The sequence below is a fragment of the Parasteatoda tepidariorum genome, chromosome 9, assembly GCF_982258835.1.
Source record: "Parasteatoda tepidariorum strain Cologne lab strain chromosome 9, Ptep-v5.0, whole genome shotgun sequence".
NCBI classification, from domain to species: Eukaryota; Metazoa; Arthropoda; class Arachnida; order Araneae; family Theridiidae; genus Parasteatoda; species Parasteatoda tepidariorum.
The window spans coordinates 19,296,045-19,313,016 of record NC_141763.1 but is presented as its reverse complement, the minus strand read 5'-3'; the positions used below and the strand labels follow the sequence as shown (position 1 = coordinate 19,313,016).

Below are 16,972 nucleotides of genomic sequence, written 5' to 3'. Positions count from 1 at the left end.
ATTGAAAATGATGATAAAATATGGGTTTTGGATTCCGCTGCAACTACACATTTCTGTAAAAATAAAATTTTAATGTCAAGTTATGAAGAAACAAATAATGTAAGCATGGCTTTGGCTGTTGGGGATACTTCTAGTAAGGTACTAGGAAAAGGAACTGTTGAATTTTCAGTTAAAGTAGGAGGAGAAATGAGTAATATAACTTTAACAAATGTTTTATACAACCCAAGTATTCGAAGAAACCTAATATCTATTTCACGATTAGAAGCTGCAGGAGCTAATTTTGTTGGAACGAAGGGAAAATTATGGATTTATTCAAATGATTGGCTGAAGTTATTCTATGCCACTAGAAAAGACGGATTGTACTACCTGAAGCCATACAAATATAAAACTGGAACTCCAAAAGCTGAAAATAGTGGATTTAATGTTGGCACTTGTAAATCAGGAACAGATATAGCTACATTGTGGCATAGGAGATATTGTCATATTAATTTTGACTACCTTAAGGAAACTAGCAAGAACCAGAGTGTAAGGGGATTACCTAATATAGAAAAACCAGATGAAAATTGTGACACTTGCCTCCTTGCCAAGTCCAATAGAATCTCATTTAAATCAATTCCAAGTCGTACTTCTCAACCACTTGAAGTAGTGTATATGGATATCTGTGGTCCTATGCCGAAAACTTCAAAGGAAGGAAATAGGTATTTTTTGGCAATTATAGATGATTACAGTCGTGCAGTAGTTTTATACCTTATGAGGAATAAAAGTGAAGCATTTAGGAAATTTAAGAATTATCATGCAAAGATGGAACGCTTGACTGAAAGAAAATTAAAATGTATCAGGAGTGACAATGGCGGTGAGTTCTGCAACAACCAATTTGAACAATACTTAGAAGAGCATGGAATTTGTGCTGAGCGAACTAATTACTATACACCAGAAGAAAATGGTGTATGTGAAAGATTTAATAGAACTGCTCTGGATGCCATTAAATCTATGTTGAAGGATAGTAACATGAATGAAGAATGGTGGGATGAAGCAGTATGTTGTTTTGTTCATACGTGGAACAGAATTTCGAGAAAGGGAAAGAAAACGCCATATGAGATGTTGTATGGAAGGAAACCACCAGTAATGTATTTTAAAGTGTTTGGATGTAAGGCTTATGTTGGTGTACCTAAACAGAAGAGAAATAAATTCCAAATGCGTGCCAAAGAAGGTATAATGCTAGGTTATGCTTTTTCAACCAAGGGCTACCGTATCTACTTACCTGAAGATCGTAAAGTTATAGAAACAAAAAATGTTAAATTCAATGAAAATGAATTTTCAGTGGAAGTCATCCTGGACCAAGTAGAAAACCACCAAGAAGAACAAAATGGAATGAAAAAGAAGAATCAAGTGATGAAGATATTACTCATAGGCCAGAATTTGACTCAAGTTGTAGTCATGAAAGCATCAAGAAGGTATCAGATTTAAACTGGTTAAGAAAAGCAACTAAACGATCAGATGGATCTAGAAATGATATTTATTATTTCATAGAAGGATCTAAAAACCGATTTAGGTCATCAAATGACATTGAGAAATATTGTGATAGTCATGGAATTAAATTTGAAAAAGATATATTTGATTTTAGTGGTAGGAATGAATATTCTGGTAAAGTAACCAGAAATGAAGTCAGCATAGTACACGAAGATGAAGCAAATTTAATCGAGTATAATATTCCAAAAAGCTACAAAGAAGCAGTTGAGTCAAGAAATTGTGAAAAATGGAAGAATGCAATGGAAGAGGAAATTGAAATGATGAAGAAAAGAGAAGTGTGGTCATTGGTAGAGAAACCGAAAGATATTAAAGTGATAGGTAGTAGATGGGTGTACAACCTAAAAACTGATGAATCGAATAAAATTGTGAGACATAAAGCCAGACTTGTTGCACAAGGATTTAAGCAACAACAGGGTATTGACTATTACGAAGTGTATAGTCCTGTGGTCAATTTTTCTCTCATAAGACTATGTTTTGCTATTTTTGTAGGTTTGATGAACTGGGTTCACTGTCAAGTTGATGTAAAAAGTGCATATTTATATGCAGACTTAACAGAAGAAATTTATATGGCACAACCTGAAGGTTTTGTAGTGGATCCATCAAAAGTGTGTAGATTAAAAAAGGCAATATATGGATTACATCAATCAGGACGTGAGTGGTACACTGAAGTAACTAGTGTGTTATATGAATTAAAGCTTGAAAAATTAGATTGGTGCAATGGAGTATTCACAGGAGATAATGTGTTGCTATTGTTATATGTAGATGATATTGTGATAATGGGAAAAAGTCAGAAGAACATAGATCTAATTTTAAAAGAGTTGAATCAAAATTTTGAATTAAAGGTTTTGGGAGAAACAAGGAAACTTTTAGGTATAGAATTTAAGAAAATTAATGGTCATTTAGTAATCCACCAGAAAGAATATATAGAGAATACAGTGAAGCATTTTAGCAAGTGGTACAACATACCCATAGTTTCATTGCCAATAGCTAAAGGATTAAATTTGTCAATGCAGGATTGCCCACAAACAGAAATGGAGAAAGCAGAAATGGAAAACATTCCATACCGAAGTGTTCTTGGATGTGTATCCTTTATAGCAAGTAGGACAAGACCTGAAATATCTTATGCTGTTAATATTTTATCGCAGTATCAAGAAAATCCTGGTATCAAACATTGGCAAGCTTTACTGAAATTATTAGGGTATCTGCAATATACAAAGGAAAATATGCTTGATTTGTCGAAAATCTTAGATTTGTCAATAAAGTGCTACACGGATGCAGACCATGCATCAAACAGAGATGACAGAGTGTCAATAGGAGGAACTATTGTATATGTAGGTGATATCCCTATCTTGTGGAAAACCTTTAAACAGAAAAGTGTTTCAATTTCTACCATGGAGGCTGAGTATATCTCTTTATCGGAGTCAGCCAAGGAGTTAGTGTGGTTAAAAAATGTGCTAACGTATAAGAAACTCAAATTGGACGTACCAAGCTGTGAATTGTTTTGTGATAACAGGGCTGCTATTGATTTTTCTAAATCTGAGGTTGAGAACTCTCGCAGCAAACACATTGATGTTCGTTACCATTTTGTGAGACAATATGCGAATGACAAATTCTTTGAATTAAGATATGTTAGAACTTTGAACAATACAGCGGACTTGTTAACAAAGCCTGCGGTTAAAGAACGAATGCGATCCTTCTGTAATAAAATATATTTAAGGACTTAACTCAAGGTTACAAATAAGTGTTTAACTTTTTAGCACAGCAAAAGGAAAAGGGGGCCGAATGTTGGTAAAATGTAAACAAATAGAAATGTAAACAGTATTTTCCTCTTGGCTGTGTCACTTCTTGTGGGAAGTTGGGTCACTTCCTAGGGGAAGTTGGGTCACTTCCTGTTATCTCAGCTAGAAGGAAGTGGGTGTTTCTGGTTTTAGTTAGTTATATCTTTGCTTTGGTTAGAGGATGTTTCTTCTCTTATGTTATGTTTAGAGAGAGCTATGTGATGTTAAAGAGTTATGTTTAGTTTATTTGAATGTAGTTTTTCTTACTTTATATTTAAAGATTTATATTCAATAAATATAGTTGTACCTTTTCCATGAAGTGAATTTTTGAGTAGTAATAGATGTCTTCAATATACTATACTTAGTAAGCTGGCTCCTATTTTTCAACATTAATCACTATACTAATGAGTGAATTTGACCAAATAAAGAGCAACTTAATATTTGGGTGGCCAAATATTTTGAATCAAATAAGAGCTATCTTTACTATTTTCAATACTAAGCTTATTTCTACTTAAAATTTCGAAATTTATTGATTATATTTCAAAGCATCACATACAATGTTTAGAATGTAAGAAGGCAGGGATTGGTTTCTTGACTTGAAAAGAACACACTGCAGACGGAGTGTGGTCTTAAAACCACAAGATAAAAACCCCTTGCACTCTTATTTGCTCGTTATATTTCATTAATATTCTTCACTAAACAAGTTTTAATGAAATTTGTTGAATTACTATTTTAGTGACTGACAATTCAACAGATCACTTTATAATATAAAACAAACGTTAAATATACATACACTGTAACAGAGGGGTGGGGTTACTTCTTTTGTCTCTCGCTGTGCTCTCACAACTAAAGCAGCTCTTAGAGCAGCAGCCGCAGATTCCCGGATTTGAGGCTACAAATTAAATAAAAATAAATCAAATCAATAAAATCATCAAATGTGATATGCAAAAACAAAAATTATACAGATATCTTATTCATAAGAAATTTTTTTGTTATCTATTTCGACAATAAACTGCATTTTAGTATTTGTTATTTAGTCTTTTTTAATTCGTCCATATAAGATAAAATATCAAAAATTCAAGGGTAGTTGGAAAGAAAAAAGATTATAAAAAATTATTTAAAAAATTTTAACTTTCATAAAGAAAATTATTGAATCAATAAAAACAAAATTGAAGAAAATAAAATAAAAGTTTGATGAAATTTAAAATATTGGACAAAAAAAAAACTTTTAAAATGGTGATCAATGAGAACAAACAAAGAATTTAAAAAGGTAAATATCAATGAATTCAAATGCCTGAAATTAAAAAGCTTAAATATCAAGTATTATCTTGATTTAAATTAGTTCAACGAAACATTTTATTTAAAAAAAAGAACAGAAATTTAAAGAAAAACTTTTATTTCAAGACTACTTTTTAGCATGTGTAAATCAATTAGGTTCTGAATTTTTTAATATTTTTTTAAGTAAAACTAAATATTTGATTCATAAAGTTTCATTAAACAATAGCTTCCCTGCTATAAACTGTTTCCAGTTAACTTAGAAAAAGTACTTTTATTCATCTAAATCATCTTAATTTTAAGCTTTTTAACAGTTATTCTTGAAAATAGCATTTAAATTTGTTCAGTATTGGATTTTTAATCCTAATTTAAGTATTTGAGAGATTGTCAATATGCTTGTCAAATCTTTAAATTAAGATTAAAAATTGCCATTTTTGACAATAACCGGCAATTCAATACCGTTTTCGAGAATAATCATTAGAAAACATAAAATTAATGTAAAATTAAGATCATTTAGATAAACAAAAGTACCTGTAAAGAGGCACATAATTTACAACAAAAAATCCGTTCTGCAGCGTAAGATGAAGTTTCCAATCATGAGTACCTATCTATATTTCAAAAACTCAAATTTTGAAGCCCTGTGTTATAATTTAAAATCTATCAACATCCAGGGGTAGCAGCAAAGTTTTTTTTTAAATTTTAGGGTAATTTGAGGAACTTTTTTCAAAAAATTTTAGGTAAATTTTAGGGGTAATATATGATTTTGCTAGGATAAACACAGATCACACGGTAGTTTATTACATAACAGAAGATTATTACAATTCATCCACACATATCATAAATAATTTCAAGCCATAAAATAAAGCTCTGAAATTTATTAAGTCAAGAATGAAATCTCTAAAGTGTAAAAATGAAATTTCAACTTTACATATTACCTATCAGAAATTAAGTGCATAATTCAGGAACAGGCAAAAGTGAGAATAAATCAAGAGAAAAAATAAATTAACAACAACTTGGATTTTTATTTAATTTTTACCTTCTTAATCAAAACTAGAAGTTAGAGAAAAACAAATTAATCATGATCATTTTTCTAAAATATTCTTGATATGATTTGTGAGATTCTTTTACTGCCCTCAATAGTGTTGTGGTGATCTTCAACACTCCTCCATAATTTCGAATGGTATCTTTGATTAGTCTAAGAGACATAATAGTATTCTCATGGTGACTCACATTAAGCATTGCTTTATTTAATAATCAAAAAACCTCTCTCTCAGGATCAGAATTCCCATGTGGCAAAATTAAAACAGTTTTAATTAATGTAGTTAAATTCTTATATTTTTGATTATTGCTTTTTTATTTATATTTAGCCTATAACTCTAATTTTTCAGGAACACCAACAAAATTTTATCAGATTTTTAGGAATTTTAGGGTTTGCACATACTTTTAGGAATTTTATGAATTTTAGGGGAAATGCGACCCCTGAACATCATAATATAATTAGCCTTAAAAAATAAATAGTTTTAAGAAAGCTGAAGAAAAGAATAAAACAGATATACTAACTTTAGGATCCTTATGTGCATTAAAAATGCATTCAAAAAATTGAGGCACTTGCTGAAAGAAAAAAGTTGGTGTGGAAACGGCAAGCTCTCTTAACACAAGAACCTATGAAAAAATATATAGCATTTAAAATATTGAAAAAATTCACTTTTATACACAATATGAATAAGACTACAGTAGAACTCTTTACAGTATAGGGCAAAATTAATAGTGACCACTGGCCAACTAAATATAGTAAGTGGAAATTAAAAAATTGCCTGTTAATTGCGACTTTTTTCAACATAAACCTCCTGCGCGTTTACAGTACTTGTTACTACAGTAGAACTCTTTACAGTACAGGGCAAACTTAAGAGTGACAACTGGTCACAGGGTGACTAAATATAGTAAGTGGAAATTTAAAAAATTGCCTGTTAATTGCGATTTTTTTCAACATACACCTCCTGCGCTTTTAATAATTATTTTTTTAATAAATATGGAATCATAATTAATATCTCATAATATTTTGAAAATTACTTTACTTCATGTTTGCCTCTTGAAATTTTGCCATTAAATGTTTACTATAACTAGAAAAATACTTCAAAAGGAATGCTTTACATTAAAAACATCAATAGTTTTTTTTATTGTTTAAAATCTTTAATTTTGGAAAAAAATGGCTACATGTTTTAAAAAAGAGCCCCCTATTAAAAATGCTGCCATTGGTCATTAGTGAAAATTTCCTAATTTTGTCCTATATAGTACAAGTACAGTAATAATTAACGAAACTAAAATTCAGTGGTGTTACTAGGACCTAATATGAAGGTGTGTTATGAAGCAGCAGGTAGGAAAAAAGTAACTAATATTTGTCTAACCAAAGAAACTCCCTATACTTTAGTAGTTTAGAGCACTGTTGGTGAGTATGGTATCGCTCCCACTGCACGAGGGAAAATTCCTGCATTTGAGTAATATTAAATGATAGAGCTAAGCCTGTGGCTGGGACATCTCGATAAAGCAAAAAATTATCAATGATTCCTTTTTTATGATATTGTAATCGTCACTTAAAATAGTAAAGTATTAAAACACAAGTGAGGGTCTTTATTAAACCTTATTTTAGTCGCTAATTACTTAGAGTAGTTTTACTCATAGTTTAATATTTATATACTTACAAAATCAATTTAAAAAAGTTCCCCCAGTAACCTGATATACCTTTCCATAAGTATTGGATAATCAGGGTTCTACAGAAGTTTAATTCTTATATTAACAGTTTGTATTATCATAGCTTTAGAGCTATCAATAATTCTATTAATTTCTTTATTCTTTTTAAAATATATCATTGTTCAGGGTGAGTTGCCAGATTTTCAAACAAAAAAATAAGCACCTTAAAAACTTTTCAAGCACTCAAAAAATATTTTTAATAACTTTCCAAAAGAAAAAAAAAACATAATTAGGATCTGTGCAGCAATAAAAAAAGTAATAAAAAAATTCTATCCTTTAAAGTTCTTAATTTAGAAACAAAACATAAAATCAATAAAATTTAGAAACACATTCAATAACTTCACATAATCATGATAAAATAACTCGTTAAAATATAAATCATGCGTTTTTTGTAACTTAAAACGTTAATCGACAAGGTAAAGAAAAAATCTTTTTTTAAAAGATGGAAAATTAAGCACTTTTTACAAACCCCGAATGAAAAAAGCACTTTTAAGGGTCTTTAAAAAACGTTAATCAAAAATAAGCACCTTTTAAAAAAACTATGCACCTTGTTGTCAGATCATAAATATAACATCCACGTTATAACATCCATTTTCACGCAGATGACTGAGTCTGTTATATTTGACAGTGTAATTTCTAAAAATGAAGGCATTCATGTTAGCTGATAAATGTAAGTGAAAAAATATACTCACAGCAGCGTGCCGTTTAGCTTCATGTCGATCACCACTTAACCATTCAAATGCTCTTTTGGCTTCAAATTCGACATATTCAGCAGTATATGTACCACTGGCTAAGGCAAGTCTCCCAATGGCATAGGCTGCCAACTCCATAACTCCTATATCACTTGAAGGCAACAGATTCCTTAAATAATTAACAAATCTGCTTGTGCGAGTACCAGTGTTACCCACATTGATCCCAAGCAAATTAACTAAAATAAAAAACACCGTATAATTAAATAAATAAAAGCATTTTATAAAAAAAGTACAATCTCACTTCAAGAATAAATAATTAAAGCACGTAGGAAATGTTTTTGTACAAATTTCATGGCCCATATCAGGATTTCTGTTATAATGCTTATTTTTGAAAATAATTAATACAGGGCAAATTGTATTTTAGGAAAATCTAAAATTATGTAATTTTTGTGAAAAAGTAAATAGATTCTTAAATATGGAATTAAAAAATGGGATATATTCAATAAATAAATTACTTTTAAAAATTTAACAATAGAAAGTACAAGTTGTTTTAAGTAAATTTTTCTTGTCATATAAAATTTGGAAATAAATAACATTTTAATAATGATCATCGAATATAATAAATAAATAATCATTGAATATTATCGAAAATATTTATTATAAGCATACTAAAAAGTTCTTAATTATTTTTAGAAAAAAAACTAATATTTTTAAAATAATTGAATGATTGGATGATCCGTGGCGGATAATCTGAGTTCTATAGTAGTTTTAGTTAACTACGTTTGTAATAAAGTTGTTGTTGACGTATACCTGTTTAGGCATAGGGGGTGTGATTGTTCATTTTCCAGTGGCGCCATCTATGGCCAAGAATTCGACTTCAGCCACACCACACGTCGCATCCGTTTATAAGGCGGACCCATTTATACATCCATTCATTTATCCACAGATCGTAATTTTGACTTGAATCAGAGAATAATCGACCTCTAATCCAGTACCCCCAGAGGTATTGATTTGTTATGGGAACACGGAGGACTTTTGCGTCTCGACAGACTTAATGTGCATCGGTCGGCGGGGGTCGAACCCACGAACTCTCGGACATGGGTCCAGCACCCTACCAATCAGGCTATCCCGGCCCTGTAATAAAGCAGTTGCAGTTAACTATGAAAAAACAAAATAAATAAATAAAAAGACCACAAAGCTTTTCATTTCCACAAAACTGTGGCTTTTCTCCCTATTAACCTTTTGTGCCATTTTCAGAATAAACATAAAACATAAATAGTGCTAGCTTTAGATACGCTAATCTTGTCCTAACAGTCATGAAGAGCTGTTGAAAACTTGCAGCAGTTATGAAAATAACAAATTATTAACAAAAACATCATTTCATAACTGTTGTAAGCTCACAGTTATGAAAATAGCACATCATTCGCAAAAAAAGCTTTATTTCATACAACGGCAAAGCCTACAAAAAATAACCTTAAACACCTTTACTGTATTAATATTCTCCAAATCCCTTTCTGCAATTTTATTTTATATCCGTCGTTGAACAGCCGACCCAATTTTGGGTTTACAACTACTAATGTACATACTCCATAGCCTTGTAATTTTGAATCAATCCAGAAGACAAGGCCCAGAGGTATTGATTTGTTATGGGAACATGGAGGACTTTGTGACTCAAGAGATTTAATGTGCATCAGTCACCATTTACTACACGGGGAGTCTTTGGCCAGAGCGGATTGAACCCACGAACTCTTGGACATAGGCCCAGTGCCATACCAACCAGGCTACCCCAGCCTTTTTCTGCAAGGAATGCAATCTTCAAGAGAAGATGGACGTGAATCCTCTTCATGCTGGATGTGATGCTGAAAAGCAATAAATGACTCTTCTTTGTGCAATTGTTATTGGTGCACTAGGGATAGTCCTGGTTCATAGACAGTTTTGTCATCACGCTTTCTCTTTCATGTTTCAAAAAGTTATTTTTAATTCTTCTCTTTTTCAGGGTGCATAGTCAAATTTTAAACAAAAAATAAGCACCTTTTAAGCAGGGTTCGTGATTTTTTTGATTTTCTTTAAAAAAATCGGATTATTTTGATTTAAATCGGATTTTTTTGATTTAAATCAGATTTTTTTGATTTCTATTCAAAAACACTATAAGAGCTTTAATTTATGATTAAAAAAACCTTATAAATGTTTAATCAAAATTAAATTAATATTAAAACTATATTATAACAATATTTTAGAAGCTCTAACTTACTAAAATAATTTTTCATTATAATGCATAGCGACCATTTTGATACAAGGGCATGATTGAAATTAAAAGACAAGATAAAATAGATAATTTAAAGAATACTACTTTAACTAGTAACACAAAGTTTCAATTAGCACACGATAATTTTAATTTAAAATTGTTATCTCTTTTTTTTTCCTCATGATTTATAAAATGGCAGAATAAATGCAACAGATTGTGTTTATAAATGTTGACATTCATCAAAAAATAAATATTCAATCTATAAATTTTTATGTTAAAATATTCATTTTTAATCCTATATCAAAATATATAAGTTAAGCTAAAAAACATTTTAAAAAAATCTATGTACTCATTGGAATTTTTTTCACAAAAGAAAATCTGATAATTTCAAAGATACTGTAAACATATTATAAGAAGAAAAAAAAATACCAGTTAATAAACCCTATTGCTTCAAATAGACTTTGAAAGGGAAGAATGACACTATATCAGGAAAAAATATCTGAACTCAGCTTCTTTTTCTTTCTTTCTATTTTTGGCATATTAAAGTAATTTCTTTTTAATATTACCTCGAGCTTTAGAAACATAGAAATTTCCATCAATAAACTATAATGTAGATTTGAATTCCATGCTTTTTTAATCAAAAGGTAGAATTTTAATTAACATTTGCCTTTTTTGCTTTTTGAAAAAAAATCATGTTTATTTACTTTCTACATCTATGCAAGTCTATATTAAGACAGCATTAAATATTTACTTTAATCTGTACTTTCAATGTTAAGAATCAAAAGATTTTTAAACATGTAATTTCAAATGTGTTTAACACACACCAAGAAAGAAAGTAATTTCGTTAACTAGAATTAATTAATGCAGCAATTTATTTAAAATAAATTTTAAAACTAAGAAAAGAAAATAATAAAAGTATCAATATTTAAAGCACTGTTTTTTAACTTTTAAAATCAATATAATATATATATATATAAATTAGTAGATTTAAATCAATGATTTTTTTAAAAAAATCATTTGATTTTAATCATGATTTAAATCGTGATTTAAATCAAGCTGATTTAAATCAACGAACCCTGCTTTTAAGTACTATGTATGTTATTAAAATGTAACATGATTTTCAAGGACTTTCATGAGAAAATAACTAGTTTCTGAGAAAGAACTCTTTTCTGGATTATATTAGCCGTTATAAAATGATCGAGAGATTTTTTGGTTCGATATCAGAGGATGGAAAATGAAGTCTGAAATTGAGAATATCTTGCAAAATGCAGCAGAGTTGCACATGAGAAGGCAATAATCTCCCCAAACCCAGCTCAGTAGACGCACATACGGACTTGCAAGTATTTCATCAGACATATAAAATAATTGGCTCTTTCATGCGCTATGGACCCACACCATTTTGTAACCTCTGCCTTAGGAAAACGTGTAAAACGATTGGATCTTTTGTGCGCTATGGACCGACGGTATGCCGAAATGAATTGTGAAAACGTTGAATAAAACAATGTGAAAAGCACGCTTTTGCATAATACGAGGCGAAAATCGACATGGTAACGGAAAAAAATCTCATTTTTGAAAAGGGGAAATTAAGCACTTTTTAAAAACTTTCTAATAAAGAAACACTAACACTTTCAAATAAAGAAAATCGAAAATAAGCACCTTTAAGCACTTTTTAAAAACACTAAGCACCATGTTTTTTAGATCAGTGGCCTTTTGTAACCTCTGCCATAGGAAATTTTTTTTAAAAATTCAATAAAAAAAGTACACTTACCGATTGCTAAAATCCCCCCTTTCTTGTCATTAACGTCTGAGCTTGAAACCATTTCAAAAATGTGGTGATTAAACTCATCCAGAAAAGTGGTGACATCTTCAATGCTCATTTCCCGCAACTCTGTTGTAATATAATGATGAAGCTCACGTGTTGTTTTGAGCCTAACATCTTCATTTTTGCTCTTAAGACCAGAAACAAAAACTTGCAATGAAGATGCCATCTGTAATTAAACAATAAACATATGAAAATACAAAATTATTCATTAAAAAGTTATCCTCACAATGTGCAAAACTGAAGTTTTTTGTATACACAAATACTTGATCAAAACTTATCTGCAACACAGTGTAATGGCATAAAGTAAATGGCAATCAAAAATGTCAGAACAAAAAGACATTTATATAATACATGGATGCAAATGATATTTATGTAATATAATTTTAGTAACCTTTACACCCAGTGGCAGAATTGCGGCAATACGGCGACGTTGCAGAACGTTAATCAGAAAGATTACTGTTTTAAGTAATAAAAAAAAAAATTTAAAAAATTCCTTTCCTTCAGAAATTTACACGTAATATCTGCATCATGCATTTAAGTAATAACTCTTTGACATGCTCAATTTATGCCGAGATTTATTTCTATTTTTTTGGAGGGTCTGCCACTTATAGAGTAAGAAATATTACTAAGGATCTATTAATTATTATTATGCTCCTTGATTCAAACAATTATTGTTTGAAAACTAAGAAGACCTTTGGTTAAGAGAAAAAGCAGAAGCAAAAAGTTAGGTAAATCCTCTTTTATGTTTATTTTCTGGTTTTTCACTAGCCACTACCCTCACGTTTTCAAGACTTGTGAATATTATTCATTCTTCACAAAAGATATGTCAGACAGTACTTAACCTTAAAAATAACATCTGAGTAGAGTATACTGAGAAGTGGCAATTAACCTTTATACATATATGTAGGGTATACTGAGTGGTGGTACTTAAGTTTATAAAAACATCAGTGTAGGTATACCGGACAGTGACACTTAACCTTAAAAATACAGCAATGTAGTGTATGGTATACTACACAGTGGCAATTAACTTTAAATATGAATGTATGTAGAGCATATTGGATAGTGGCACTGGATTTATCAGATTATTAAAAATAGAGTAATTATTAATGATTACTATCTTCGATTTGGCGAAAAAATTTACCAATCGACAACGACACCCTTTAGCGGAAAAGTACTTTATAAATAGGGCTAACGACAAAATTAAAAAAAGTTTAATTTGATGAAGTAAAATTGCAAATTAAGTTTCATTTTAAAAAAATGACAGAAATCCAAGTTTGAACCAATATAAATTGAGAGAGGGCAACATACGTAAACGATATATACCATTAACAAACATCTCCTAAGTTTAGAATATCAAATTTTGCAAAAATTAGGAATTAAATATATATATATTTATCGGATCGAAAATCCAAATCCAATTATTCTTCATAACATTTATTTTAAAAACCGCATATGTATTTGGAGAAAGTAGAATGATCTGAGTGAACACAAAATTCAGGGCAATAAGCTAAAAATCAGGAGTAAAGGTTTTTAAACGAAAAATCAGGAATACAACAAACCTTGATATAGTTAGTGCTACAGAGTTAACACTGATTAGCTAGATAAATGTATAAGACACAGTTTCATATACATATTGATAAAAATTTATAACAAAAACATTAACCATAACATTCAGAAGACAAATATAGACAGAAAAACAAGAACTTTATTTAAACTATAGCCCACAAATATTAAATTGTTTCATAACTTGCTCAATTTATTTCTTCATTCATATAATACGCTTCCGACTGCTTATTTTTACCTGACTAAAAAGATGAAAAGAAAACAAGCAAAGCATAATCGAGAGACATTTCTTAGGAGCTATTCTTGTTGCATGAAAAAATTGATGGAATATCCCCAAATTCGTATCTGCGAATTTTTTCTCATTCATAGCTCAGTCTGAACTAAGACATTTTTAATCTGCATCACTCCCAATACATTTGATTTCGCAAAAAAAAAAAAAAAATGGAAGCGAGAATTTTAAAATGTTTAAAATCAAATGTTCAAATCAGAAGAGGGCGGGATAGTGCGACTGGTAGGACGTTAGTCCCGTGCACAAAATGGTGACAGGTGCACGCTAAATCTGTTGGGGCAAAAAGTCTTCCAATTTTGCCTAATAAATCTACGCCCCTGGAGTTGCTGAATGGTTCAGGTCAAAATTACTATCTGCGGGTGCATGTGTGAATGCGTCCTCCCTGTTAAACGGGATGTGACGTACATATGTTGTCTCTGGATCATCCTTAGAGGTGTTTCCCAGACCATCGCCAATAGCCCATTATGATGCTGCTCTAGTGTGACGTAAATAAAACTAACATACTGTACCATGTCATTAATTGGAAATTAAAGTTAATCAATTGCTAAAACTAATTAATTAATTAATAATAATTAATATGTCATGCTTATTAAATACACACAATTGCAATTTAACAGAGAATAGACATAGACTGATAGATTAAAGTATGTAATTAATTAAAGAAATTGTGTTTCAATTTTACCTACTATTATGATTAAAACATGTCTTTATCAAAATTAGATTTCTCAGAAACTATGCGACCGATTTCACTCAAATTTTGTATTTGCCATCTAAAGTTGCATTCTATAAAATGCAAAAAAATTGTAAACCTTACAATTCCAAAGTTTTTCGAATATTATTAAATGAAATAATAAAAAGTAATGAATACATACTAAAAGTTATATTTTACATGGATTTGTCTTCCGATAAACGAATTTTATAATTGGGTGCCAAAAATTTAAAATTAACATTAATGGGTCCAAACTTTGGAGCTCTCTCTTGATCCAATTATGGGGACCATATATAGCTCTGATAGCGGCTACCCCAATATTTAAGGGATCGGAAAACCGAATCCGTCAGAAAAAAGGGTATGCTTATTCATATAAAGTAAGTTTTATGCCTGATTTCGTTACCTGAAATATCATCCGATCTAATTAATTAGCATATTTGAGGTCACCCCTTCGAACCATTAAAATTGAGTCCTGGAGCGCGAAAATCCATAAATTCGATCAAAAGCTATTGCCGGTGGTCCGTTTTCTATTGTGCGCACTGTAAAATATAAGTATGCACAGTGCGCTAAAAAAACGGACCACCCTGCAGCTACCCCCAAAAATTTCGGGATCAGAAATCTGAATACGTTGAAAAAAAAAGTAAGCTAATTTGGAGAAACTACGTTTCTGTGTCTGATTTCCTAACTTAAATTATCATCTTTTCTAAATAATTAGCATATTATTACTTAACCCAATTGGTCACTCTTGGTTGTCCGACTAATAATAAGCTTCTTAAGTAATTTCTAGCAATTTTTCATTTGTACTATAGTGCAGTGGGCCAAGCCGTCCGAATTTGTAACTCTTTTACATTGTAGGATCCATAATAATTTCTTTTGGTATGGTGATATATTATCTTATAATCTATTACCAAACCGAGTTTGAAAATTACATATTATTAAGGGGAGATAAGGGCCCACTTAGATTTGCAGTATATGAACAACAATTTCTCAATTTTATTGCCATTATACGCATCAAGAAATATATATAAATAATATTGTGCCACATTTTGAGGCTCCTAACTTGTGTATAATCATTTCTTTTGGCATGGTAGGGTAGTAAAATCTGATACCTGACCCAGTTTTTTTTCCTTCGCCTTAATTTATTATTTTTCTTATAAGTGCGAATAACTTAACACGTTCACGGCGGGAAAAGTGAAAATACTGGTAGAAGAACTATTTCAATATTAGATAATATTCGGGAGGAGATAATCTATTCTCAACAATAACAATTCACTGTAAGGAAATTTATCACGGCGAAGAAGCGATTCAATATAAAAATTGCATCCGTTAAAAACAATTGGTAGTTATGGATTTTTATTATTCCCGGAAAAAAAACTAAAAAATGCAATTTATTGTTACCAGTATTTACTCCGGTGCGCTGCCAAGATGAGACAATCTAGCGTGACCCACCGGTCCCGGCGTGAACGTGTTTAAAAACGTAAATACAAAACCTAAATGTTCTAACATTTCATTTCAGGACTATTATAATTATGAAACACCACTGAACCCTAAGGCGTAGTGTTTCTCTACGTATATTTGTTTCGATAAATCTATTAGCATATTGTAGAATAGATTTGAAAATTTTGAATATAAAATAATTAATTTTATAATAAAACTGGCAAGAATTTTTGGTAAAAAAAATATTTGTTACTTCGATTTTCATTAATATTTTCTATAGGAATTCATTGCTATAAGACTTTTGTAGCACTTACTGTATCATAATGACATTTTAGGTGTGTATCTCATTTCACACTCGCCTTTCTAATGTAATAAGTCAAAATTTAATTCATATCTGTTTTTACAGAACAACAAAAGACAAGTTATGCAGTATAGTACATACCATATATGGCAACGTTACTTTTAAAAAGTAACGAGTAAAAGTACAAGTATTTTTAAAAAAAGTAACGAGTAAAAAGTAAAAAGTTCTTATTTTAAAAAGTAACGAGTAAAAAGTAGAAGTAAAAGTACAGGTACTAAACAAAAAAAGTAACGATTTAAAAGTACATTTCTAGGAAATCGAAAATTCAAAGTAACTTAAAATTTGATTGAATAATATTCTTATGTTCTTTAATGTTTTTGCAAAATTGTAGTTATTTATTTAATTATTTTTAATTTTGAAAGTTATGGATTTATTTTTAAATTCGGAAGAATATTATAATATAATTTTATAATATAATCGTATAATACAATTTTAAAATCAAATATAATTTTAATATCAAACTTTTTATGGATTTGCACGAGAAAGAAATTTTATATATTGATTTTAATTTTTAGTTTACTTT

The 16,972-nt window shown here is 30.1% G+C and overlaps 1 protein-coding gene across 1 annotated transcript in view; it reads right to left on the bottom strand.

The window, feature by feature from the left end:
• Nucleotides 1-13,882, bottom strand: part of mTor (serine/threonine-protein kinase Tor) — a 105,322-nt gene extending 91,440 nt beyond the window's left edge. Inside the window, exons 1-5 of the mRNA XM_016051467.2 lie at nucleotides 13,650-13,882; nucleotides 12,037-12,256; nucleotides 8,024-8,259; nucleotides 6,144-6,245; nucleotides 4,102-4,200 (exon numbers count right to left, since the gene is read on the bottom strand). Of these exons, the coding sequence (XP_015906953.1) occupies nucleotides 4,102-4,200; nucleotides 6,144-6,245; nucleotides 8,024-8,259; nucleotides 12,037-12,256 (657 nt within the window). The 5' untranslated portion in view covers nucleotides 13,650-13,882. The remainder of the gene's footprint in view (nucleotides 1-4,101; nucleotides 4,201-6,143; nucleotides 6,246-8,023; nucleotides 8,260-12,036; nucleotides 12,257-13,649) is intronic.
• Nucleotides 13,883-16,972: the final 3,090 nt, after the last annotated feature.